General features: G+C 52.4%; 1 protein-coding gene across 2 annotated transcripts in view; it reads right to left on the bottom strand.

Annotated features, from left to right (window-relative positions):
- Positions 1 to 1,376: 1,376 nt before the first annotated feature.
- ADAMTS14 (ADAM metallopeptidase with thrombospondin type 1 motif 14) overlaps positions 1,377 to 27,755 on the bottom strand; it is an 88,532-nt gene continuing 62,153 nt past the window's right edge. For both annotated transcript variants that reach the window (XM_050803596.1, XM_050803595.1), the window contains exons 11-22: positions 25,564 to 25,712; positions 23,439 to 23,614; positions 21,063 to 21,196; positions 20,556 to 20,679; positions 19,120 to 19,200; positions 13,771 to 13,934; positions 12,131 to 12,299; positions 11,552 to 11,684; positions 9,783 to 9,990; positions 5,731 to 5,860; positions 5,536 to 5,646; positions 1,377 to 3,462 (exon numbers count right to left, since the gene is read on the bottom strand). In XM_050803596.1, coding sequence (XP_050659553.1) covers positions 2,969 to 3,462; positions 5,536 to 5,646; positions 5,731 to 5,860; positions 9,783 to 9,990; positions 11,552 to 11,684; positions 12,131 to 12,299; positions 13,771 to 13,934; positions 19,120 to 19,200; positions 20,556 to 20,679; positions 21,063 to 21,196; positions 23,439 to 23,614; positions 25,564 to 25,712 — 2,073 coding nt within the window. In that variant the 3' untranslated portion in view covers positions 1,377 to 2,968. The remainder of the gene's footprint in view (positions 3,463 to 5,535; positions 5,647 to 5,730; positions 5,861 to 9,782; positions 9,991 to 11,551; positions 11,685 to 12,130; positions 12,300 to 13,770; positions 13,935 to 19,119; positions 19,201 to 20,555; positions 20,680 to 21,062; positions 21,197 to 23,438; positions 23,615 to 25,563; positions 25,713 to 27,755) is intronic.

The raw sequence follows: 27,755 nt of genomic DNA on the forward strand, positions 1-27,755 counted from the left end.
GCTGATAGGCTAGACTCTGAGTACCTGGCTGTCACTGCGGCCGGGCTCTGCCAAGCGTGGGGCAGGTGTGGATACAGCCTTGAAGTCAGAGCGGCCTGGAGAATCCCCTCCAGGGAAGAGACAGGCAGTCTGGCACCCTGGCACCTGCACCCACCAGACTCCAAACAGGACACAGTTTAGGGCAGGAAGGGGTAAAACCATTCCCATATGGCCTTTCCCAGTGGGCTCCTATGGGAAGTGAGGGATGTTTCAGAGGCTGTGATGGAAAGAGGGCCCTTGGTGCTGTTCCTCTATCTTCACCCGTGAATCCTTTCATTTTCTCAGTTTCCACCAAAACAAGCAAAAATCCTGACCCATAAAAAGCCCTTAATTTGGGGAGTGGACATTTGCAGATGTTTGGGGAGATGGCAACACAAATTTAATTGAACCTTAGACATATTAGACAACCTGCATCCTAAAAAGCCCCCAGCCAAAGATGGATGGAGAGGCTGCCCTCTCTGTGTTCCCACCCCTACAGGGGTAGGAGTCTCCAAACCATTTTCTCCTCGGCCTTAAGGGGAGGAGTAGGCTCCATATAATGACAGGAGGCCCTTTTGCTGGCTTCACCTTTTCTCAGTGCCCAGCGGTGTAGATTCTTTTACTCCATGACACAAATTCTGCCACTGCTTAGAAGGCAAAAGTGGTTGTAGTCATTTTGCTTTCAATGATGATCTCTTTGTTCTGTGGTTGTTAGGAATCCTTTAGAGAGCCCCTCTTGTTGCTCTTTTTTGTTTTTGAGACAGGGTCACACTCTGTCACCCAGGCTGGAGTGCCATGGCACAATCACAGCTCAGTGTAGCCTCAAACTCCCGGGCTCAAGGGATCTTCTCACTTCAGCCTCCTAAATAGCTGAGACCACAGGCGTGCAACACCACGCCTGACTAATGTTCTTTTTATTTTTCATTGAGACAGGGTCTTGCTATATTGCTCAGGCTGGTCTGGAACTCCTGCCTCCAAAAGTGCTGGGATTACAGGCATGAGCCACTCTGCCCCACTGGCCTCTAGTTGCATTTAAACAGGTTGAGAATTTCACAAATTTGAATCACAAAAGATTTTTTTTCTCCTGAAGCACTAACCTGAAATGAAGTGTTGTCCTGCAACTTGGGCCTCAGGGAAGCAGGAGATTCAGTAGCCAAGAAACCAGTGGCAATCCTTTGTCCCACCTGGCAGTGCCGCAGCAGGGCATGGGTGGAAAGGTGGAGGGACAGGAGACAGCCGCAGTGAGCTGTGCCCCCACACCCAGTTCTCTTGCTACAGCCCAGCCCTCAGCCTTCGAGCTCTGGCTTCATTATCCCCTTCCCATAAATCAGAAAGAGAAAAAGAAACACACACACAACTTTTTGGGGTCCAAGGACGATGTTAATAAATATATAAAATTTTAAAGATCTGGATTTCCAAGGCACAAGAGTTTAACACAGGCCAGGTTGGTTCTTACAGGAATGACTCCGTGTGTGCCCCAGCATCCCAGGGAGGGGAGGGCAGCAGGGGGAGGGCAGGGAGCCCCCCAGGACCTCCACTCTCCAAACGGGTTACAGGCCAGGGACCCACTGCTCGTGTTCCCCCAGCCTGGTTCAGAACAGCCCCCTTGCCTTGGGGAAGGAAGAAGTGAGAAGCACCTCTATCACCCGGCAGGAATTTAGGAGACATCCTCCAAGACCCTGGTGGTGTCCAGGGACCCCCTGCCACTTCCTGAGAGCCAGAGGATCTAAGGCTGTTACCTGTCCCTCGGAGGTAGCATGGCCAGCAGCTGAGCCCAGCTGAGGCCCTTACAGCACCGTGGGTCAGTGTGTCTTCCCCACCCCAGCACTGTGCCGGGGCTGGCACCCTGCCCTGGGGCACTTGCCCTGGGTGGCCCTTGTCATCTCCAGGGCCAGGCTATGAGTAGACTCTGGTCCTCAGTCCTGGGATCCGACCACCCTTGGGAGAACCACACACTCTGGCCCAGCTTGAGCCAGGTAGGAGACGAAGATGCCTGACTCCAGCAGTAGTGATCTTTGGAGAAGGGCAATGATTGAAGGGACAGCCTGAGAAATCGTGTCCCCTCTGTGTCCCACAGAGTCCCCTTCCAGGCTGAGAGTGATCATTGAAGTCGCCATCCTGGTTGAGCCAGGGGGTGAGCACCCGTTTGGAAACCCCTGGATGCTGAGGACTTGGGGTCCAGGGTGTCCTGAGCACCCTTCTCTGGTGGGCTGGGGGTGAGATTGAGGGCCAGTCTGTAATCTGGAGTCACCAGAAGTAACACAAGTGACATCTGCAGGGCCAGAGGATGGCCATGAGCACCATCTTCCAGCCAGCAAAGACAAACTGGCCTCTGCTGCCTGGCCTCGGCTGGAGGAACTGCACGGAGCTCTCGGCTGCCAGGGCTGGGCCTGCAATCACATCACTTTGTGTCCCACCGGCCCCGGCCCTGCAGCTGGGAAGCCTCATGCCACATTCCCAGGCCCCCTTCTTCTGGGCCTGGCTGTGAACAGCCCCCCACCTCCCCTGGCCCTGCTTTGCCTTTCTGGGGAGAGGGGCCAAATAGGCAGGGCCTCCACAGGGGTCCTCACAGTTCCGGGAAGGCAGGCAGCCCTGACAGCTTCCAGCTACAGACCAGCCGGGATTCAGACCTGCCCGGGCCCAGGGTCTGTGAGGAGGGGGCAATAGTTGACCCTGGTCCCGGCAGGGGAGACCAACAGGGGCCCTGAGAGGGTCAGTCCCGCCGGGGGCAGCTTGCTGAGGTATCTCTGATTAGGGCTTTCCCTGATCTTTGTCTTCCTCCCGCCCCGCTTTGTGGGGTAAAGAGCATCATAGCCCCCAACGAGAAGAAGGCGAATGATTTAAAATGAAGTCTGTGCTTGCGCCTGCCCTGCGGTGTGTGTCCTCTGAGCTGGGGGTCGCGGGGCAGTACACAGAGTGTTAATGTGCCGGTGGGATGGCAGGGCACAGCTCATGTCACGGGGGAGGCAGCAGGGAGGCTGGTGCCTGGATGCCTCAGGTCTTCTCCAGGCTGCCCTTTATCCTCGGGGACTGGCATAGGTGTCTGAGTCCAGCCCCAAGGCAGCCCCCCGGGGGTGGTAGGGGAGATGCTCCAGGATGCTCCAGAGATCAGTGTCTCAGGGGCAAAGGGGCGCTTGGTCCCTGGGGATCTTGTATCCAGAGCTCCTGGGAGCTGTGTGGCTCCACCATGTTGATGGTCCTCTGATCCCGTTGGCTTTCCAGGAGGCTCCACAGCATCTGGAGGGGCCTGGGGTCCTGGTAACAGGCTTCCAGGAGTGGAGGAGGGGGGCAGTGAGGTTGGGCCAGGGTCTGGGCTAGGGTTGGGGCCCGAGGCCTTCTTGATGCAGGACACACAGCAGAGCCGGTGGTACCCGGGAATGGAGCAGTAGCGATCGAGCACTTCCATCTGGCAGAAGACGGACCTGTCTCCTGTGCAGGGCTCCGCTGCACACACAGCACAAGGATGGAAGCAACGTGGGGATGCCTGTCAGTCAGGTGGCCTCGCCTCCCACTCACCCACTGACTGCCTGCCCTCCACCCCCCGCCCCTGCTGGACCCACTGTAAAGCTTTTTCCCAGGGTGGGCTATGGAGCCGCCTGACAGGACAGTGAGCTCTGACTACGTGGAAGAGGAACTAAAATCCTCTAGAGCGGCAGATCTCCAAGTGATGTCCCCACACGCAGCATCAGCGTCACCCGGAAGCTTGCTGGCAATGCACATCCTCCGGCACCACCCAGTCCTACTGCATCAGAAACTCAGGCTGGGGCTCAGCGCTGTGCTTTCACAAGCCCTCCAGGGGACTCCACGTGTGGGCGCATCTGAGAACCCTGGCCCTTCACCATTCGCCCTCAGCCTTGCTGCACACTGGAATGCTTGGGGATGCCGTCTCCTTCACCCACACACTGGACAATCTAGGGTGTGGCCTACCACCAGGTGGTTCTAACTTGCAGCTGCTCTGGATAGAAGTGGGAACCCTAGCCCCTCCCAAACAACCCAAGATGCCTGACCTACTCCAGCCAGGGTCAGGCTAGAGCCCAGGCAACTCATGCTTGGGACAGGCAGACTGACCATCCTGCCACAGTCAGCACACATCCGGACATTAAGACTGCTACTGCTTAATTTGGAATCAAGCAGATTTCAGTTCAAATCCAGGCTCTACCACTTAAAAGTGTGGGGCCTTTGGCAAGTCACTTAAACCCTCCAAGCCTCAGTTTCTTCACCTATAAAATGGGGCTGATGCTGACCCTTACCAATGAATAATCACATTGCAGATAACATCTTTAAAGTACCTGGCAAAGGTAAGTGCTCACTACACTAGTTGGCTTTGCCCAAAATATCACACCTTTCTGTGATAACTCCATGTAGGTTTCTCCAGACAGAATGTGAAGGCAGGAGCTTTTTTTTCTACTACTTTTTGCCAGCGAGAGAGAGAGAGAGAGAAAGAGGGAGGTGGGAAGAGTGGGAGGAACAGAGGGAAAGAGAGAGACACAGGTGGAGGGGCAGGCTTAGGGGAACAAGAGAAAGAGCAGAGAAAAATGGAAAGCCAGTGGCCTCTAGATGGCGCCAGATCTCCGGCACCAGAATCAGGGCCTCGTCCTTTAACTTTGGGAAGGAAAAGGGCAGGAAACCCAGGGACTCCCCCATTGGGAACCTCAGCCTAGGAGCAGAGAAGTAGAAGACGGGAGGTAGAAGGTCCTTTGAGGACATCTAGTCAGAACCTTATTTTACAGATGAGGTCACTAAGCTCAGAGAGGTTAAGAAATTTGCAGCCAACTGGTCCTCTAACTGGGAGTTAGGGTCTTTGATCTTTCTGCTACTCATCTTGCCAGACCCTGGTCCTCAGGAGGGTGAGGAAAGAAAAGAGAGATGGAACCTAGGAAAGGGGTGAAGAATCTACAGGCTGGCACGTAGCAGATGCTCAGTAAATATTTATCCGTGGGTGGATGAATGGAAAGATGGGAGGATGAACTGAATCATGGGGCTGAGAGAAATTGCTAGGCCTATTGTTACTGGAAGCTGATAGCCAGACAGGAGTGCATGCGTTCTCTCATCCAATTCTCTCACCAATCCTATAAAGGCAGCTCAGATCTATAATTGCTTGTTTGAAAATCTTGAAACCAGATATAGTTCAGAATTCAGAACTTTGGGGATCAGAAAATTAATATTCTGTGTTTATATTATAGAACATCCTCAGTGGAGCCTGAGATATCACCTTGTAACTAAATATGGTGACATTTCTATAGCAAAAGAATAAATGATCTCATCAGTTCAGGTCAGATTTTGCTGCCAGGTAGGTTTGCACCAAACTTAGAAATAAACATTTTGGAATTGCAGGTAAGGGGTCATGGACCAGCAGAGCCTCCTCCCCACTTCACAGCTGAGGAATCTGAGGCCCAGGGAGGTGAAGGTCACACACACAGTTACAAGCTGGGTTTGTTCCACTGCGTGGCCCATGCTGCAACACGAGGGCCACTGAAAGGTCTGGGGAGCCGGGTAGGGTCCATAGGCTGTACTTACTTGATGATATCTTGTTAATGGGATGTAGGGGTCCAGATTGTGGCACCCACTGCCCCTCTGGCGTCCCACGTTCCCAGACATCAGCCCTCACCGTGGAGTTCTGGCGATTTCCTATGAGCAGGGAGAAGCAATTCTAGTATTTGGGACTTTGGTCCCAAGGGACTGGACCTGGCCTCCCCATCCCCTCTGGCTCACCTCCACAGGCGGGCAGGCTGCAGACCTGGACGGTGTCTGGCCTATCCCCCTCACACTGCCCGAGGCTGTTGGCATTGGTCCTGCACACCACCTGTCGCTGCTGGATGCCCTCTCCGCAGGTGGCAGAGCACTGCCATGGGTGGGTCAGTGCCAGGCACAGCGGCCGGGGTCAGGGCAGGTGGAGAGAAGAAAGACGAGCCAGTGAGCTCAGAGCCCAGCCAATGCCCGGGGACAGAAAGGGTATGAAACAGAGCATCGAGTCTTCACTTGACCAGAGGGACATGCAAGGACTGCTTCTAAGTAACCTCGTTGGGACATCACACCCATTGTCAAATATTCCTGATACCAAAGGTGAAGAGCCATTGCCCTGAGCCTATAACCCCATGGGCCTTTCCACAATCTAAATGGTTAACCTCTGGCTCAGGAGGGAACCTCTGGGACCCCATTCCCTACTACCACCTGCATGCACTGTGTCTGGTCTGTGCCTGGGTTCTTAAATATTTTGTGTATCACTTTAGCAAACTCCCCTGTTGCAGTCCACTACATGGTGTGACCTGGGGCAGGTGGATTGACGTGATGATATCCTATTAACAGGATGTAGGGGCCTGGGTTGTGGCATCTGCTACCCCCTCGCCTAGCTCAGTGTCTAACTCTGTAAACTGAGAGAGCTGGGCGACAGGGTCTCCATGGACCCTTCTCTGACTAGCTCTGATAGTCAATAATCTTGTGACTTGATTTACCAAACATGGGCCTGCAGAAGTATGTTCAAAAGTGTCTTCTTCCCTGAGGGGGAAGGGTGCAGGTACAAGGAGCAGGAGGCAGCAGAGGACCACCGTTTGCAGGGGGTGGCCACACACATCGTCCGCTGGACCTGACCCACTCTTACTCTGACAAACAGGGCCTGTGGAGGTCCTCAGTGGAGGGGCAGGGACTCCAGGAAAGCAGCGCTGCCCATTGTGACTGGGTTACTCTTTAGGTGCTGACCATAGCCTTACCTAGCTGGAAGGAGAAGAACTTGCAGGACCCCACTTCCCACACTGGAGCATGTGACCACTGAGACACAAGGGTCATGGGGCCACACAAACACGGCTCATCCTCCCAGGATGAATCATTACAAACAGCAGTTAACAGCTCCTGACTGCTCAGTCAGTCTCATAAGGGGCTGTGAAAGTTGATTACATGAATAGGGTCATACTTGTCACACCCAACTAAATCAGAGTTGAAGGGCCAGGGGAAAAAGCACTCAGGGCACCTAGCACCTGCTCCAAGAATTAAATTTTCCACAAGGCCAGCTGCTGAAACAGGCTGATGTAATTCCAAGACCAGTTTTACCTAGCAACTGCCGAAACAACCTACTGTGACTCCAAGGCTGGTTTTACATAGCACCATCACTCACCAGCCAGAGTTTGCCAGCTCCCAAAAGCTTGTCTAGTGCCAAGGAGTTTGTGTTCAACACAATACATATTATGTCTCCTTCTAATAAAACCCCCAACCTTTCCTCTGTTCTTTGGACATACTGAAGACCATCCAGTGTCTGTGTATGCTTTGAATTGCAATTCTTACTTAATCAAAGTTACATTTAGAGATTCATCTCTATATTTTGCTTATTGCAACAGGGCCAGTATCTTCCACTATCTGCCATCTCTCTGTTACTTTTATCTGTGGAGTCCTTTGAAGACCAGCAATCTTTCTAGTTGATATCAAAACAAATGAAGCTATATATGATGGAGATGGATATAAAATGCATGCGTTGTGTGCGGATTTTTGGTTCTTTACAAATACTCAAAATGCAATATTTCAAGCATACAGAAAAGTATGGAGTTATTCACAAAACCCTATCCAGATGCCACTACCAGCTTTAATAAATGAGCATCCCGGAATTTTTACAAATTGCGTTGTGCCCCTCTAAACATTAAGGAAATGACATCCATTGGAAGTGCTTTTTTATTTCATACTGAAGTGCTTTTTCTCACCTAAATGTATCCTCTATTAATAGAAGTTTATCTATTTTGGTAAGTACAGTTCAGGCCTGTTCATTTTTCTTGTTGTATAGTACTGTATTGTATGAACAGACCATGATTTTGGTCTAATCTTCTATAGATAAACATTTGGGATATGTCCTAATGTTTTGCTATTACAATAAACATCATTGTGATCAAATGAGGATTTTAAATTGGGGTAATATCTATATAACAAAAAGTTTGCCATCTTAACTAATTTTTTCTTTTTTTGAGATGAAGTTTTGCTGGAGTGCAATGGAGTGATCTTGGCTCACTGCAACCTCTGTCTCCCTGCCTCAGTCTCCTGAGTAGCTGAGATTACAGGCATACGCCACCATGCCCGGCTAATTTTTGCATTTTTAGTAGAGATGGGGTTTTACTATGTTGGCCAGGCTGGTCTTGAACTCCTGACCCCAGGCAATCTGCCCGCCTTGGCCTCCCAAAGTGGTGGGATTACAGGGTGAGCCACCACGCCCAGCCCATCTTAACTATTTTTAAGTGTACGGTTCAGTGGCATTAAGCACATTCACATTGTTGTACAATCATTACCACCATCTGTTTCCAGAACATTTTCTTCTTTCCCAACTGAAACTCCATGCCTATTAAACACTAACTCCTCATTCTCCCTCCCCCAGCCCCTGGAAATCACCAGCAAAGTGCCCTCATATAGTGTTTGTCCTTACATATCTGGATGTCTGGCTTATTTCTTTTCTTCTCTTTTCTTTCTTTCTTTCTTTCTTTTTTGAGACAAGGTCTTGCTCTATCACTCAGGCTGGAGTGCAGTGGCATGGTCATAGCTCGCTGGAGCCTTGACCTCCTGGGCTCAAGCAATCCTCCTACATTACCCTCCAGAGCAGCTGAGGTTACAGCACACACCACCATGCCCAGCTACCTTTTTACATTTTTTGTAGAGGCGAGGTTTTGCTATGTTACCCAGGCTGGTCTCGAATTCCTGGGCTCAAGCGATCCACCCACATCAACCTCCCAAAGATCTGCCCACCTCAGCCTCCCAAAGTGTTGGGATTCCAGGCACGAGCCACTGCATCCAGCTTGGCTTATTTTACTTGGCATGATGTTCTCAATGTTCACATCAAATGAATATTTAAAAGAAAACCCAAGACAATTTCCTCGAGGCAATTTCTCCTAGGTAACGTCCAAGGTCTAAGCCACAGAGCACTCAGATAACTAAGCAGGCTTACTGCTGTCTCCCTTTTGCTACCCTGACCTCCTGACAACCTTCTACGGCACTGCCAGAGTGGTCTTTACAACCTGAAATCAGAGCTTGTAATGCCTGCGTTAAAAGGCTTCCCTGGTTTCCCATTGCTCTTAGAAAAAATGCAAAGTCCTTGCAAAGCCTGTAGCCACGGACCCCCACCTGCCTCCACCTGCCTCCCCAGCATTATCTTGCAGCCCCTATCCCTCCCAGTCAGCTCCAGCCCCACTGTCCTGTCGGTTTCTGGAACACTGTAAGATGGTTCCTGCCTTGGTCTCTTCCTGTGGCTTGTCCCTCTGGTCTCAGCTTGAGCAACACCTCCTCAGAGAAGCCCTCTGACCACCGTTCATCCTCCACCACATTGCCCCGCTACTCCCCACCCAGCTCCGACTGCAGTCTGTCAGTGCTTGGCTGTGGGTTGACTGATGGTCTAATACGTTTCCCTCACAGGACTGTGGGCTGCACGAGGGCAAGAATCAGCTCTGTCTGGTTGATGCTGGGTTCCCACATTCTTAGTACAAGATCTGGCACCTTGTGCTAGTGCTCAGCAAATATTTCTGGAATGCAAGAGTGTATTTCGATCTGCTCATCTGGAACACAGGGACATGAACCCATGCCTCCCGGCACTGTGTGAAGCTTACTGGCGATAATGAATGAACAGAAAGGCCTAGCACAGAGCCATGGCCTGGGGTCTATGGGAGCTATTCTACTTTAAGAAAAACAAGATTTGATGTAGGGGGAGCAATTCAGGCAGAAACTCTCTTGCCTGCAGGGAGCACCAAAAAATCCCTCAGACCCACCTCCTCCTCAAGCCCCTCCCACCTCCTGAGGACAATCACCTGGGACCAGGCTCCCAGCCGCCACTGGGCTGGGCAGGGCACTCGGAGACAGGGCCGTCGGGCCTCAGGCCGGTCCCCGGCGCAGGCTTTGGCTGGCATGACCTTGTGGGTTCCATTGGAGAGGGGCAGCAGGCACTGTATCCCCCTTGTCTGCACCCCCAGCTTCCCACAGCTCCGGCTGCAGGCACCCCACTCCTCCATCACCCACCTGGAAACAGGGTGAAAGGAGAGGAGGTGAGACCACGGGGACACTTCATCCCAGAGGACACTTCCCATCCCCAGACAGCTGCAGGCAGGAGCCAGAGAGTGGGTTTGGGTTTCAGAATGTTGGAGGCTTAGGACAACTGTCCACCTGGCTCTGCAGCTACCTGGGTATGTGACCTCAGGGAGGGCACTCTTCTCTCCTGCTGTGTCTCGTCTGAAAAACAGGCATGATGCGTATTTAAATCCTAGCACCCTTCGTGTCCTTGGGCAAGCTCTTAGCCCTCTAAGCCTCAGTTATCCCATTTTCACATCATGATTACTTCAAAGCCGCATACATATTTGAGTACCTACTGGTGCAGGCACTGTCCTGGGTGCTGAGAAGCATCAGAGCACAAAACAGATCAAAGCCACACTTTCAAGGTAGATCCCCCAATCTCCATGGGGCTCCTGGGACAAGAACACTGTTACTGTCACCGTCATCACCCACAGCTTCCGCACAGAGTAGCTATGCTGGTGGCCTGCAAGTGTCTTTTAGCCACTGAGCAACTTCCAACAGCATCTTAAGCGCATACCCACTGGGTGCATTAGAGGAAACAAAACTGCTCTAGTGGGGATGGAAGGAGGGAGAGCCTCAACTCCTACTCCTCCTTGGGTTCCCAAGGCATCTTTTAGTCACTTGCAGGCAGGTTTGCTAAGTCATGCTCTTCCTTAAAACCCCAAAGGGGTAGGGGTTGGGAGACATCAGCCAGGAGCTCAGGCAGAGCTAACCCTGCATGCTCTGTGATTACAGGCATTAGTGGGAAAATCAGTCTGAATAACAATACAAAGGAATGAGTGAAAGAGAAGCACAGGGGGCTGGTTATGAAGCCGTCGGGCAGAGGAGGGGCTGGGTATCATGGTCTGGCCTGGGCACAGACAAGGAGGCCACAGCAACCTCTAGCTAGTTCCCACCCTTGCCCCGATCACATGCCCGGCCTTGGGATTCCCCCAGCCCAGGGGAGCAGAAGCTGACGAGACCCAGGCAGCACCCTACCCCTGCCAGGGAGGACCCCTGGGGAAGCAGGAGGATGGGCAAGGCCCTCTGCAGTTGCTACCCGCCAGCCACCCTCGGCCTCAGTCTGCCTGGGATGTACTAGGGGAGCCCAGTGGAGGCTGAGGAGGTCTTGAGGCTGGCTCTGCAACAGGTTCAGAGGCCTGGCCATGAGCCCTCCACCAGGCACAGCTCTCTCCTCTCCCCAAAGGCTCTCCCCCAAATAATCCCAAGGTCATCCTTGTGCTCAGAAGAGCATGTAGCCTCAAGCCAGGGAATCCCAATTAGGGGCTGGACCATGGCTGAGGGCTGGCGGGCTGAGCTGTGTCCCTAGACACCTGATAATCGGGCAGAGAAGAGGTAGAGATCAGCATCCTGGCCTGGGCCTGGAGCCCAGAAGCACTGAAACCCGTGTTGCCTGTATGGTCGTGTCTCCATAACCCAGTGCTGAGGGGAGCAGGCTCAGCAGCCCCACTGCCTGGGGCCCGGGCTAGGCATAGAACCAGACTCCTTGTCCCTCCCCGGGAGCACTCACGCAGGCTGGGAGCACAGGTGCTGATTGCAGCGCCGGCGGATGGGCTTGGGCCTCTTCTTGTGGTCACATAGGTGCCGCTGCACCATGTGGTGGTCTCGTCTGCGCCGGCAGCCATATTTGGTGAACTGGATCCCTATGGGGTGGGCAGGCTGCCGTGGGCCTAGTCTGGCCAGGCCCCCCATTGCCCTGCTGGGGCCTCAGGGGCAGTACCCATGGAGAGCCTTGTGGGCCAATCCCACCTCCCTCTGCCTATGCCCCGCCTGCCCATGTCACTTTCTGAGGGACACCTTCCTGATCAGCTCCATCTCGCTGGTGAAAAGATGGCTTTGGACAGCTGTCTGTCCTCACAGTGGGTGAGCTCTTTCAGGGCAGAGGCTCTGCCTGGATATGGCTCTAGCACCCCCAGCCTCATCCCAAAGGCCCTGCCCAAAACGGGGTCCCACACACTGGAGATCTTCAAGGAGAAACTGAGTCATAGGCAAGGACACATCAAATAGAGACAACATTAGCCCCCACCCCTGCCTCTCAAGGGATCCTGGGCTGCCCCAACAATGCACTGGTGGGTCAGGGAATCGGTACCTCCTCCACAGGCCTTGCTGCAGGGGGCCCAGCTCTTGAGCGCCCACTCATAGGTATCCGTCTCCTCCAGGAGCACATTGTTGCTCCCAATGAGGGGCAGCAGGTCCTCGTGGATGATGTACTTGTAGGCCAAGCTGCTGCGGGGGCCACCCTCAGTTGGGGGGAGCACCTGAGTAGAGATGGGGAGCTGGCACAGGACCAGAGAAGGAAGCAAGGGTGGCATGCACTGGGAGGGGAGGGGCCAAAGAGAAGGCCTTAGGGTCGGAGAACCTGTGAAAGCTGGAATGAGGTAGTGCCCAGCATGGCTGGGGTGCGGTAGGAGGTTGGACTCAGATCAGCTGCCATGGGACAAACTCAGGCTGGACACTTGCCGTGTGCCAGGCCCAAGGGCAGCCGGTGCACCTAGGAATGCTCTTCTTTTCATAGACCTAAGTTCGGACGGGAGGGCAGGGCTGTCTGTCTGTCTGTTCTGCTCACTGCAGCATCCACACTGCCTGGCTCTAGAAGGCAGTTAATAAGAATGGTCTGGATACTGACCCTCATCAAATATACGACTTGCAAGTATTTTCCCCCATTCTGAAGGTGGTCTTTTCCTTTCCTTGATAATGTCTTTTGATGCACTAAAGTTTTCAATCTTGATGAAGTCCAATTTATCTATTTTTTCTTTTGCTGTATATGCTTTTAGCGCCTGTCATATCTAAGAATCCAGAGTCATAAAGATTTGCCCCTCTGTTCTTTTCTAAGAGTTGTATGGTTTAAGCTCTTATATCTATTTTGAGTTAATATTTGTATATGGTGTGAGGAAGGGGTCGAACTTCATTCTTTTGCATGTAGATATCCAGGTGTCCTGGCACCATATTTTGAAGACACTATTCGTTCCCCATCGAATGGCCTTGGTACACTTGTTGAAAATCACCTGGCCATAAGTGTATGAGTGGTCAACAAATATAAGGTGAGTCAAAAATATGTGCTGGATTGAACTGATAATACTGACACCAATAGGCCACAGAGCCTGTCCTCCAGGAGCCCCCCAGCTGGTGAGGGTGACACCAGGAACAAAATCCATCCAAGGTATCCCTGCCACCAGCCAGTGCTGAGGGCACCATGGACAGAGCTCCTCCAGGTCTCATCTGCTGGGTTAATCCCTGCTCCACAAGCCCTGGCCCATGCTCTAGGAAGGGGGTTATGGGCAGCAATGGGCCCCAGTCAGCTCCTTGTTCTCTTTTTAGGAGGCTGGAGCCCCTGGATCAGCTGCCTTAAAGCCCAAGGAAGCTGCTCCTGGACTCCCTTGCCAGCCATGCTATGATGCACACAGATGTGGGATTATGCCAGGATGACCCAGCCCTGCCCAGCCTCCCTCCAGGCTCCATGTCCAAGACTGCCTTAAAGAGGACAGGCTCCCTGCATGTAGCATCTGGGGTCTGACAGTGAGAAGATAACTCTCTTTATCTCTCCTCACTTGCCATCCTGCAGCCTTTTAAGTACAAATGAGGAGCTGACCCCAGGATGGAAGGTGCCTTGCCCTCACCCAGGCTCCTAAAGACACCAAAATGGTGCCACGCTGGCTTGGCAGCAGATGTAGTGATCTAAGGGGACAAGGGGGTTGGGCAGGGGCTGCCACCACACAGAGTGGGACTCACCAGGATGGCAATGGCTTCAGGCAGGGGCCCACTGGTCTTGAGGCTTTCCTTGGCATCCTCCACTGCAGCCTCCCACTCCAGGCCCATGGCGGTGAAGGTCCGGCTTGTGGCTTCCTTGCCTTTGGGGTTGAGGATGAAGCTGCCGGTGACCTGGTTCTTCACCACTGGCCGGTGAGGAGAGAGAGTCACACAGATTTCTGTCCCTCTCCACAGGGGGCGGGCCCCAAATGTGATATTCAAGGCCTTCCCAGTAAGCCGTCTGGGCTCCTGTCCACCTGCCTTTCCTCCCCACCCAAGCCCTCCTGAGTCAGACAGGTCAACACACTCCCCGTCACACATACACACACACACACCTGCCACCATCTCTGGGTGCGCGCGCACGCGCACACACACACACACACACACACACACATATACACACTCTCGTTGCTGCCTCTGGATCCTAGTGCACACCATTCCTCCCACTCTTACTGCCTTCCTTTCTTCCTGCCTAACTAATCTCTACCCATAGTTGAGGCTCAGCATAATCCCCTCTCCTCCAGGGAGTCTTCTTTGGTTTCCCAATCCTCAGGGATTCTGCCCTCCCTAGAATTTCTATAGCAGAGCATAGAGGTTGAGAGTACAGATTCTGGAGTCAGATTGATGGTGAGGAAACTACTCAGCCCCACTGTGTTGCCTCAGTTTCACCATCTGGAGAATGGGAATGATAACTGTACCCAGTTCACAGGGCTGCTGCTGCCCCAGGAGGATAATAGAAATCCCCGCCCCCCACTACTGAGGCTCTCAGGACAATGAGAAGAGTTCAGAAACATAGCCAGCTTGGCAAGTAGTGACGTACAGTGGGCACTATCGCTAGACCACCAGAAAAGTGCTGGCCTTTGGCACTGCTGTGATTGCAGATGCCATGCCTCTTCCAGCAGCCTGTTGGCTCATCTCCATCTTGGTGTCCTCGGCCCAGCACGGGCCCTAGCACAGAGGCAGAGATTTTAAAAATCCATAAATTTCTATCCCTTAATGTCCCAGTCAGTGAGTAACTCACAACTTACTACCAAAAGACCCCAGGAGGCAGGTGGGTGGGAGACATGTAGATGCCGACAACTGGCCAAGGTCCCTGAGTGGTACCTTTGGTCACCCTGAACTTCCTAGGGCCCAGCAGCCTCAAACCCAAGCCCCCTAGCCAAGTAGGGAGGGCAAAGTCTCCAGAGCCCTGGGGTGTCCAGGAGGAAGGGCCCACAGAGCTCCTACCTGGGACAGATGTAAATGGTCGTAACTGTCATATAAGAGCTAAGGATCCGAGAACACTAACCATGTGTCAGTCACTCTGCCAACTGCTTCAGTTCAATCCTTAAATACATCCTAAGGGCTGGGCTATTGTTAATACAGATGGGGAATTGGAGGCTCCTAGACACACAGTGTCCTGGACACACAGTGGGCTACAGTTGGAGCTGGGCCAGAACCCAGGTGCCCAGAGACACAGCAGCAATGTGGGGGTGGGAGGGGTTGGGGAAGAGGGGTAGAAAAAGAAGAGCCTTGCTCCTTCCTGGGAGGCTGCTGGAGAGATGCCCCTCGCCTCCTGCCCACCCCAGGCCTCTCCCTCAGGCTCCCTGACCGCTCTCGGCCCCCAGCAGCTTCAGACTGTCTAGGCTAAGGCTGGGCAGCTCCTCAGGCCAGGTGCAGACTCCAGTCCTCCTATTGCCCTTGACTACTCCTGCACCTCACTGTAGCAGAGCCCTGACTATGCACCCCTCATTCCAGACAGTGGGGGGTGGACCACCATAAACTCTCCACTGTCCAGACCCAGTCCTGAATCCAGGCTCCACCACCGACCTGCTCTGTATCTAACCTCTGTCAGAGCCTCAGTTTCCTTTAACTGCAAAACGGGATAACAATATTCATAGATGGCCATGAGGCTTACTAAACATAATGCATGAAAAGTGGCAACTCATGGCCCAGCGCATGGGAGACACAAACAGCATGAGTTCTCCTTCTCTTCTCTACCCTTCCTTTCAGGGAGTCCATGTCCCCAATTCCAGGAGAGTCTAATGACAATGGACAGAGCCTCTCCCTTCATTGCCAGAGCTGCCACCTGTCCTGGGCCTCTACATATCCTGTTGGGTACACGCACCCCTACACAGGCATGCACACACATGCACACACTCACACTCACATACACATATTCACACGTTTTCACTGAAGGCCACTGTGTGCCTCACACCTGTATAACACACAACCTGTGCCAACTTCAGAGTTCAGCTCCTGGGTCGCCCCTGCTTCGCTCTCCCCACCAGGCTCCCCGGAAAACTCTAACCCTTCAGGGAACTCACCCAACAAACAGGCAAGCAAGCCTGCACTCGGCCTGCCCCCGGTGCTAGCAGCCTGTGCCATGACCTCCACAGAAGACTAGTTCTTCGAGGGGATCGAAGAACTAGGTTTCTGGAGACAGCAGAAGGTGGAAGGGGCTGCTAATGTTCTGCAATCATCCCCAGGCGATGCAGTGTCAGTGAGCTTCACCTCTTTTTGGAATAGATGTCCCTTCTCTCCTTGCCCCTTCCCTCCCCCGGCCCCTAACTCCAGCACATTCCCCACAGCCAGGCAGGCATACCAGGCAGGACTTGTCTGAACCAATGTCCTCTAACCTGGGCTCGCTGTGGTAGAGTGGCATGGCTGGCAAGGGAACAGGGCTGGGAGGCAGGAGACCTGGGCCCAGACTGGCTCTGCCCACATCCCTCAAGGATGAATCAGGGCATACAGAGGCCCCCAATCCACTTTGGTTCTCAGTTTCCCCTTGTGCCTATGGCCTGTTGGGACGATGCCTTTCAGGTGCCTTCAAGAATGTAAGTTTAGGAACCCGCTGCAGCTGTGTTAAGGGGAGGTGCCAATGCAGATGCATTCTCCAGGAAATGCAAGTTATCTAGGAAACTTTGAAGATATTTACAAATTGCTGTTTTGACGATAACCTAAAAATATGAATGGCAGCATTCGTGTGTGATGTGAGCCTGCCAAGAGATATGTGTTTTGTTTTTCCATTTATGATGAAATTGGTGCCAAGCAGTGTGACTTGGCAGACGTAATAGGTAAGAGGGGCCTCTGTGACATTTCAAGGGGACATTGTGGCCTATATGTCCTCTGCAAAGGGGTCTGAACACAGACGCCACTGCCCAGTGTGGGAGAAGCAGCCTGCTGCCCACTTGCCACTGGGACCCTGCTCTGAACCAGGCTCACGGGATTTGAACCGAAATATAATTCACATGCCATACAACTCACTCGAATAAGGTGTGCAATTCAGTGAAAATTTTTTTTGAGACGCTCCAGCCCCCCAAGTAGCTTAGGACTACAGGCATGCACCACTATGTCTAGCTGATTTTTGTATTTTTTTGTAGAGACTGGATTTTGCCATGTTCCCCAGACTGATCTCAAACTTCTGAGCTCAAGCGATCCGCCCACCTTGGCCTCCCAAAGTTGTTGGGATTACAGGCGTGAGCAACTGCACCCGACATGATTTTTAAGTAGATTCAGCCATCGTCACTGTCTAATTCCAGAACATTTTCATCACCCCAAAAAGAAACCTGATACCCATTAGCCATCATGCCTCTTTCCTTCCCCAGCCCCTGGCCGCCACTAATCTATTCTCTCTCTCTCTCTATGGATTTGCCTTTCTGGACATGTCTATTTTTTGACAGCCAATTTAGTTTCAGCAAAAAATGAAGCCAAACATCTATCACATTATATTAATGGCCTTAATTTAAATTTATTAATTTATTGCGGGGTTCTCATTTTTAATCCAGCCTGGCTTCATAGTTGGATAACTGTTACAAGCATAAGGATGTCACCTCATTTAGTGGCTTGGTGTTTGAGTGTTATTATAATGAGAATAATGTAATAATTATAATGAGAATAATGCGTGGTAGACTGCAGAATGCCTCTATATTCCTCCTCTTCCTCTATGCATGCTCCTTTGCACTGTAATTTCACCACTTCTACCATCAAGAGCTAGTCTATTTTTCTACCCCTTAAATCTGGGATTGGCCATGTGACTTGGACTAATGGCACACTAGAAAACATGACACAAGCCGTTCCTGAGGACTATGTGACAGACATAATGTGAATAATACTGGGTTAGCCTGGTGGCCCTGCCACCTCCATGACCCCAGCTGACAGCCAGTACCAACCACCAGACATGTGAGTGAGGCCATCCTAGACCAACCAGCTCCCAGAGAACTACCAGCTGAGGGTATCTGCATGAGTCGGTCCAGGCAGACAGGTAGAAGAACCACCTCACAGAGCCCAGCCCAAACTGATGCCTCACAGGACTGCAAGCTAAGAAGCAATTCTTGTTTGAAGTCACTAAGTTTTGGAGTGGAGTGTTAGGCAGCAAAAGTTGACTGATGTACTCTGTGAAAATGGTTTTCCTTGAGCCAGGTGCAGTGGCTCATGCCTGTAATCCCAGCACTTTGGGAGGCCAAGGTGGGCGGACCATGAGGTCAGGAGTTCGAGACCAGGCTGGCCAAGATGGTGAAACCCCGTCTCTACTAAAAAATACAAAAATTAGGCCGGGCGCGGTGGCTCAAGCCTGTAATCCCAGCACTTTGGGAGGCCGAGACGGGCGGATCACGAGGTCAGGAGTTCGAGACCATCCTGGCTAACACGGTGAAACCCCGTCTCTACTAAAAAATACAAAACACTAGCCAGGCGAGGTGGCGGGCGCCTGTAGTCCCGGCTACTCGGGAGGCTGAGGCAGGAGAATGGCGTAAAAACCCCGGGAGGCAGAGCTTGCAGTGAGCTGAGATCCGGCCACTGCACTCCAGCCTGGGCGACACAGCGAGACTCTGTCTCAAAAAAAAAAAAAAAAAATACAAAAATTAGCCAGGCATGGTGGTGGGCACCAGTAATTCCAGCTACTTGGGAGGCTGAGGCAGGAGAATCACTTGAACCCGGGAGGCAGAGTTTGCAGTGAGCCGAGATTGCGCCACTGCACTCCAGCCTAGACGACAGAGCAAGACTCCATCTCAAAAAAAAAAAAAGAAAATGGTTTTCCTTTAACAGCCATCTATATGCGCAAGAAATTATTAACAGTAGTTGCCCTTGGGGAAGAAAACTGCCCCCGGGGTACAGGGGTAGGAAGGGGACTCTTTACTAGGTCCCCTTTTAGACCTTCTGAAATGTAAACCATGGAATGGGTTACCCATGCAGCAAAAATTTAAAATAAAATGAAAAGGGGATCTCTGCCCATTATTCCAGTTACTACAATTCCACTTGTACTAGAATCTTGCCCTCTGCTCTCCCAGCTCCCCCAAATCAGAGGGCAGGGCCTGGGGCCCCGCTGTCCCTTCCCAGCACCCCGGCACTCACCAATGCGGTGAGGGGACTTCTCCAGTGCCTCAATCTGGATGTGTCTGGCACCTGCCGGGATCTGCACCAGCTTGAGAGCTCCTGCCACACAAGGGGATCCAGAAGTCGTGAGCATTCTAAGCTGGTGGTCCCACTGCCCAGCATCCCCCACTCCCCTGCTGGGCACCCAGGAACATCTCATTTGATCACAGAACCTCTCTGAACCTCTGTATCCTCATTTGTAAACTGAGGATGAGACCTTCTCCATAAGGGTGCTGGGAGGATCTAATGAGATGTGTCCTGTAAACTCTAAGGGCCTCTGTGTGTGTGAGAGCGGCTATTACTTCCCTCTTTCCTGACCCTCTTCCTCTACCTCTCACTTCTGCCCTTCCCCCCTCCCTTTTTGCTCCTCTGACTCTCTCTCCCCATTTCTTCTCAGACCTTAAACTACTTGCTACTGATGGAATTTAATGATAAAGGCCGTGAGGACCCCACATGACTGTCCTGAGCCCCCATGGCCCTCCCGACCCAAGGCCTGGACTTTCTCAGAGCCACCAATCTTGTCCCCAACAATCAAAGGTGAGACAAAGTGTAACATCTCCCAAGGGAAAATAGGCCCCCTTTACACTAAAGTGTGAATGACTGATATTGGGTTCTTTTCCACAGCAAGTTTGGTCAGATTGGAGGTAGAGAGGAAAGTCAAGGGACTCAAAGATACCAGGAATTCAAAGCAGCAAGTGCCGCAGGTTTAAAAAAATAAGAAAGAGGCCAGGTGCGGTGGCTCAAGCCTGTAATCCCAGCACTTTGGGAGGCCGAGATGGGCGGATCACGAGGTCAGGAGATCGAGACCATCCTGGCGAACACGGTGAAACCCCGTCTCTACTAAAAAATACAAAAAACTAGCCGGGCGCGGTGGCGGGCGCTTGTAGTCCCAGCTAATGTAGTCCCAGCTACTCGGGAAGGCTGAGGCAGGAGAATGGCGTAAACCCGGCAGGCGGAGCTTGCAGTGAGCTGAGATCCGGCCACTGCACTCCAGCCTGGGCGACAGAGCGAGATTCCGTCTCAAAAAAAAAAAAAAAAAAATGAGAAAGAGAGGAAAAGAAAATTATCAGTCCAGTCTTGGCTACCCCTTTAGACCTGTCTGACCTCTCCCTCCCACCAGTAACCCCAGGGTCCAAGGGATGGCCAAGCTCCCATGACAAAACATTGCCTAGCGGGAAAATGCCTCTTGGAGCTCCTGGGCCCCAGACTCAGGGAGGAGCTTGCCTGGAAGATGAGGTGATTGGCTGCAGCACCTGGCTCACCAGCCTGGGCAGCCCAGGAAGGCCTAGAGATGGGCCCCAGGGCCCCTTCTCCCCACCCCAGACTGTGGCACAGTTCAAGGAGGGAGGGCCCCCCAAGGGACGGCAAGAACTCCAGTCAGCCCTCATCATCCCCCCAGCCCCAGCCCGACTCACCTGCCTGCTTAGAGGCCTTTCCCAGCGTCCCCTTCACAGTCCTGCAGTGGGAGTTGTCACCCCCGCAGACTCCACACTTGTCATCCGCCTTCATGGACCCCACCTCCTTGTCACAGCCGACAGGCTGAGGCCAGAGGTGAGGTCAGTGGGAGGAGGCTCCCCTGCCCCCACCGCCACCCTGGGGCTCCCATTCCCATCCCCAGGCCCTGGTCAGGAGAAGACCTCTGGCCTGAGAGGTGTCCCTGGACAGGATTCTGGCACAAATTCACCGTGGGACCTGGGTGAGGTCTAAACCCGGCATGATGAGGATTCTTGCCATCTCCTCTCCCCTCCAATGGGGCTGAGCAATAATTAACCCCTTCCAGCTCCCCAGGGCTACGCTGAGGACCAACAGGGTGTTGCGAGTGGGCCAGTGAGGCAATGCTCATCTTCCCAGGCAGGAGGAGTTGCAGTGCAGCCCTCCAGTCCCCCTCTGCCGGTAGTCGGGGTGGCCCGGGGTGCACCCACCACACACTCGCCACGCGCACAGACGCTGTATGGGTCCCGGTAGCTGCAGCGTGTCCCATCATGAACCACCTGGTTCATGAACACCACGTCCCCCGTGTCCGCCGACTGGCAGATCAGCTCACACTTCTGCGTATCTGTAGGCAGAGGGACTGTGCTGAGTCCCCAGCTGGGCTCAGAGAAAGTGGCCCAGGACAGATCAGTGCGTGGTCCAGCCAGAAAGCTCCGGGGCCAGCTCTGGGCAGTTGGGGGAGCACTGAGTGTGGTGCTGGGGCTGAAAATCCCTGCTGTGTCACTTATCAGCCATGTGACCTTGGGTAAATGCTCCGACCTCTCCCAGCCTTTGTTCCCTATTTTTATTATCCCTAATCAGTAAAATGTCACATCAGCTTATTGAGAAAAATCGAGTGATAAAGTAATAATAAGCCAACACTTAGTGAATGCTTACTATGTACTAGATATTTCTAAAACCTTCATATGCCCTTAAAATACAGCTTTAATGGCTTTTCATGAATTAACTCATTTAACCCTCTCAATACCTCAATGAGGTAGGTGCTAGCATTACAGAGGAGGAAACTGAGGACCAGAGAGGTTAAGGAACTTGCTCAAGTCCACACAGCCACATGGTAAGTGGTTCAGCCTGGATTGTAACCCAAGCAGTCTGGCTTGAGTCCTGCTCTGACCCTTAAAAAACTTCACTGTGCACATGTATGACATGTGTCTTAACATGTTTGTAAACATTAGAAGACTGCATGAAAGTAAGGCAGAAAAGGGGTCTGTATCTGGGTTTGCAAAATGGAGCAACAGTCAGGGAGAAAGAGAGTCCTTTCTGGTCCTAACAATTAAATGTTTCCTTCTTTATGTGGGTTATAGATGTCCTAAAAAGGAGGTTCCAGAGAACATATAAACACTTACTGTACTTCTTAGAAAAAAGGAGGTTGGAGGCTTAGCTAACTTCCTGGAATTCGTCTAACAGTCCTGGGAAAAACCCGAAGTCCAGCTGCCCCACAAGCCTCCCAGTCCCTCCTCTCCCCAATGTTGTGGTTGCTGGTTTGGTTTCTGAACAGATCTGGAAGGCTTTCAAACCAAACTTCCCTCAGCCAATTACTAAGGAACCTGCTGGGCTCTGCTCTGGTCCCTGGGCTCCCAGGACAGCTGGTGACTCCTTGTCTCCAGCAGGAAGGGCTCAAGTCTGGAGCCACAGCCTCCAAGACCACCTTGGATTTCATGCACAGGAACCAGATTCCTGGAGGGACCCGGGTCTCAGGGGGCTCCAATCCAGCACAGGCAGGATCCTGACCCAGGCAGGAAGCTCTCTGGGCAGCAACAGAAGCCAGCCAATAGTGCCAAGGGAGTGGGGAGCTCCCCAGAGTGGGAGGAATCCAAGCAGAGAGAAGACACCCCCTGCAGGGATGCTCTGAAAGAATCTGGCAACGACAGGCCTCTGGGGTCCCTTCCAACCTGAAGAGTCTGTCATTCTAGACAGAGCTGCAGAGCTGAAGGTTCCGGGGTGGAGCCCAGGCTCCGGGGAGGGACGCCCGTCCTGATGGGAGCTGTCTGGGTCAAGGGTTGTGTGATGGAGAATGAGCATCTGTCCATGCGGGACCCACAGAGAGGCTAGCAGGGGAAAGCTGGAATCAGAGGATCACTGAGGGCCCTTCCAGCCGAGGCTCTGACTTGCCACAAATCCCAACGCTTCCCTGGATGCTCTGCCGCTATGGAACCATCACCGGAAACACTCAAAAACAGACGGGAACTGGCACCACTATGGTCCCCAAATTCAGACTCTTTACATGAGTCCAGAAGTCCTGTGTATGTCCCAGGGCAGCCTAGAGAGTCAGTATGAAGATCCCACCAGATCCAACTGCCTGCCTTCCAAAATCATCTCACTGACTCTGCAGAAACCACAGCCCAGTCAGTAAAACCTAAAAACACAGCATGTAATAGGACTGAGCTCCTCAGGACACTGGTCATGCAACGGGAAGGGTGCCTGCACCTGTGTGATTCTTCTCCCTGCAGATAAGGACAAAAGACGAAAGGCAGGCAACCCTAACAGCCAACACTGCTACCGGCCATGGCAACACCTGTGTGTGAAGTGTCCCTTCCTCAAGACGCTTTCCTTGCATCTGCCAGAAAACTGTCATCATAAGTACACAAATCAGGGATGGCCTTGATGGGGATGATGACCCCAGAAGTATGCCAAGAACAGGCCTACACAAGGGTATATGGCGAGCCTGCTGACTGCAGTCTCCCTTTTGGTACCCCCACTGTCCCTCCACCTTCACTGGTGGGTGCGGGGGTGGGAGGCCCTGCCTGGGCACACACAGCCCCCGCAGATGCCCAAGGACATGGGGTGGGAGGGGGGTGGGGCCCGCTTACCGTCGTCAGGCTCATAGGGCACCCAGCTGTGCTTGGTGTTCTGGTGCACGTAGTAGGAATTGCGCTTGGCACACTGCTGCGCCCGGAAGTCCTCGTAGGGCCCAGGGCACTCCTCGCTGTTGCAGACCTGGTACTCGAACATGGGCCCTAAGCACGGGCGGCCTCCATAGGCTGGGCTGGGACAGGCACAGAGAAATGGGTGACCTTGCTGGCTGGGAAGGCTGGGGAGGGCCAGGCTTCCCATATGGCCACCAAGAGCAGCTCAGCCATTCACAATAGCATGACAAGGTCCCTCCACTGACATAAACCAGAGAATGGCTCCCAGGGTGGGGGCTACGGAACTCAGCCTTCCAGGTCCCTCTTCCTCCCTGCTTTACCCTTCCGACATACACCACCTATTCCACGGTGGGTGTGATGGACAGACGTACAGACTGACACAGGGACTGACTAACCCTCTCCAGCTGGGCTGGAAGAGAAATCCATCTTATTCGCCTTTGTGGGTGCCTTCAACTGTTTTGCAGGCCCTGGCATAGAGCAGGCCCCCATAAACAACTCGGCCACTCCCATTTGCATCCACTTCCACTTAACATCATCATAAACTAAGGAGTGGTAAAAGAAACTTGGATTTGGAATCAGACGTGCTGGCTTCCAAGTCCTGACCGTGCAACCTTGGCCAGGCCACTTAGCCTTGCTGTGGCTTAATTTCCCCTTGAAAACAGGGGGAAAATAATAATCCCTCTTATTTTACATACCTCCTGGTGTGTCTGTGAAGAATAGTAAGAAAAGGTATTTTATAATCATCTATGCTCTCTTCTCCATTAAGTCAAGAGGATTGGGTAAGACTTGATACAAAGTGTCCAAGTGCTGGGGTTAACAGTACCCTACTCATAGACATGTGGGAGAACTGCACAGATTTTTGTACCTAAGTGCTTAGCATCCCACCTAGCACAAAATGCTTGACATACTATAATAATGATTATTATAACAGCAGCTGTCTTCTATTAAGCATTTAATTGTGTGAGCATGATGCTGAGAGCACACATATTATTTCATTTAAGCCTCATAAAATAAAAATAGTTATTACAGAGGAGCTCAATAAATGGTAGCTTTGATACCAATTATACTGAGGGATAATTGTCGGTCATGCCTGCAAGGTGATTTACTATAACCACAGTCTTTGTATTTCCGAAAGAGGAAAGTTACAAGGCAGTCCATTTTGGTTCATGTGTGTAGAAGGTCAATACGGCCGTCTATATTAACTATATGGCTATATTATCTAAAACAAAGAAACGGCTGCTTCAATAGGCAGTGAGTTTCCCATCCCTAGAGATAAATAACAGAGTATGAATGACCACTCCTGAGGACACCAGAGCCACTGTGACCCTACAATGCTGCGATTCCACAGTCTTCATCATACCTCTCAGTGCTGTGAGGGGTCAGGCCAAGCCTTGTCGTTGTGGGGGTTTGGAATCCCTGCATTCCAAGAGCCAACCGACCCATGCAGCCAGCCTTGGCCAGTCCCCATCTCTCGTGGTGCTGTTCTAAAAAGGCTGCTTCAGCTTGGAGATGGAGATGGAGAACTAGGGCTCAGATGTCCCAGAACCATGGTGTAGGGGAGAAGATCCCCATAGAGGGGATGAGAAGGGAGAATGGACATCTCCCCCAGAATGCTAAAACTCAGGAGTGGGGAGGAGAGGAAGGACCTTTGATGTTAGAAAGAGGTAAGTTAAGAAAAATTAAAGGATGATTTTCTCCATGTGGTAGAAAACAAAGTTAGAGAATTGATTCTTCCAACAAAGAGCTTAGATCAGTGTTTCTCAAAGTTTAGCCAGAGGATCGGGGTCATCAGAGGACTTGTTACATACATGAAGAAGTAGGGCCACCCAGACTCTGGGGAATCTTCTGCACATGAGCTTGAGAACCACTGGTTCAGACAAACGCACAGAAGGCAGACCTGAGAGTCCTTAGTGGATGCAGGTAGGAGTGATCTGCCTCTACCAGCAATTTTGTGTCCTCACGCACTAGCATACACAACCACCCACAGGGGCCCTTCTCTCCTGCACTGTCTCCCCAGTGCCTTCCCCTTCAAGCCCCTGCCCTCCCCACCCTTGCCAAGCACACTCACGGAGGGTTGTTGCAGCTCCGGCTGCGGGATCGCACCCCGCCCCCACATGACCGCGAACATGACCCAAACTTGGTCCAGGAGCTCCAGCCTCCATCCTGGCCGTATGTCTGCTCCGGTGACTTCCAGATGCAGTGACCTTTGAAGCACCACTGGGGCAGAGCAGAGCGCATGAGATCACCCTGGGCTGCTGCTGCTGCTGAGCCCACCCAGGGAGCCAGAAAAAGGGATAGCAAGAGCATGAGCCTGGGTTTAGGCAGAATCCCACCCTAGCATGAGCTGAGCAGCCTTAGACAAAGGGCTTGCCTTTCTGAGCCTGTTCCTCAACAGGACAACGTGGGTAACTGTACCTGCTCATAGCATCTGATGAGGTCATACCCGGTATACAAAGCCCTCCAGAAATGGCAGATCTTATGATGAACAATAATAAATGTGCAATTATTTGCACTCCCGGGAGTAATAAAAGGCTGATAGGAGAGAGATAACACGATCTTCCCACACTAGCTAGAGTTGATCTTGGCTCTGTATCTCAAAATTACCTTCCAGGGATCACAAGATGTGCTTCTGGGAGGCAGGCCAGCCATGTGGGGAGGTCTGTGCATGCAGTGGAAGGAGGGTATGCGTGAAGGATTCCTGGGTTTGTATCCCAGCTCAGCAATACTAGCTATGTGTGGCTACTTTAGCTTGCTGAGCCTCAGTTTACCCACCTGTTAAGTGGGACTGTTCTAATATCTCTATAGGCCTTAGCACAGGGCCAGGAAATAGAGGAGGGCCCAACTAGAGGCAACTCCCTTCCCTTTTCCTGTAGGGTAGCACGAAAAAAATGCGCACAAAGCTCTCTGGGCAAAGTTCGTCTCCCGAGAGATGAACTCAGTGGTTCTCAACCTTGGAATCACCTGGGGGAGATTTTACAACTTCAGATGCCTGATCTTCACCCCAGACCAACTGAGTCAGAATCACTAGGGGTAGGAACTTTTGGAGGCACTATAATGAGGTGTAATTTACATACTATAGAATTCACTCATTTCAAGTGTGCAATGCAATGACCTTTCATAAATTCACAAAGTTGCCCGGTCGTCACCACAATCCAATTTGAGAATATTCTTATCACTCCAAAAATATCCTCTGTGCCCATCTGCAGTTACTCTTTGTTCTATGGGAGGGGTTTTATAGCTCCCAGGATGATTCCAATATGCAGCCCAGACTGAGAACCACTGATGAACTGTCCTGTGAAACTGTAGCTGGGGAGGGTCTGGAACTTTGAAAACACCTGGGAAAACTTGAGAAGTGGAAAGACCTGGAACAGCTATAACCCCTCAAGGACCCGCCAGGCCAGTGGAAGCTCCATCCACCTGTGATAAGACAAGCCCCAGAGCCGCTCAGCAGGACAGGTGTGAATAGGGGGAGCCTGGCTAGGGCAGGAGGCAGGGGGCAGGATGGTGGGGTGGCCCCAGGGCTGGGCTCCTGCTGATGATGGGGAACCACCTCTCCTGTACTTGGCTTATTCCCCCCTCCCTCACTTGCCTTGACATGAGTCAGTAACCTCAGAACAACTCTGAGGTTGTCAGGTGTTGGCGAGTCAGAAAACTTCAATGAATGGCCCAAGGTCACCACAGTGATCAACAGCAGGGCCGGCAGCAGAGCAGAGCTGGGTTTCAGACCCAGCCAGGGGGTCCCCCGGGCAAATGAAGTCCTGGCACCCACACATGCATGAGGGAGCAAACACAGGACACTCATGAAGGTTGGTGTGGGGAGAACACGTGTGTCTCATGCTCAGCGACAGCATGGGGGTGGGTGAGTAGGCAGGACACACAGAGGCTTCCCTGCATCCCTTCTCTTCTAATCACTCCCTGTGGAACCCCAACAAGTTCCTTAATTAACCTGCCTGGACCTCATTCTTCTCATTTGTAAAATGGAAGTAAGCCTTCCTGTCAGATGGGCTAGGAGATCATGCTACCCTCAGCCAATTACAGAGGCAAAGGACAGTGGGCTGGGAGAGAAGAAAGGGTATGAGTTTATGGGAAGATGCCACGTGTATGTACCCACACACTGGGCTCACTACTGTCCTTTAGCATCACCCCCAACTCATATAAGCACTTGGAGGGAGGGGTCAGGGTTCCCCCTGGGATCTGCCCCATGCCAGTGATGGATGCCCTGCACCCCAGGAAGGCCACTCCTGCTGCACACCCCACAGG

Source organism: Macaca thibetana, chromosome 9 (assembly GCF_024542745.1).
Source record: "Macaca thibetana thibetana isolate TM-01 chromosome 9, ASM2454274v1, whole genome shotgun sequence".
NCBI lineage: Eukaryota > Metazoa > Chordata > Mammalia > Primates > Cercopithecidae > Macaca > Macaca thibetana.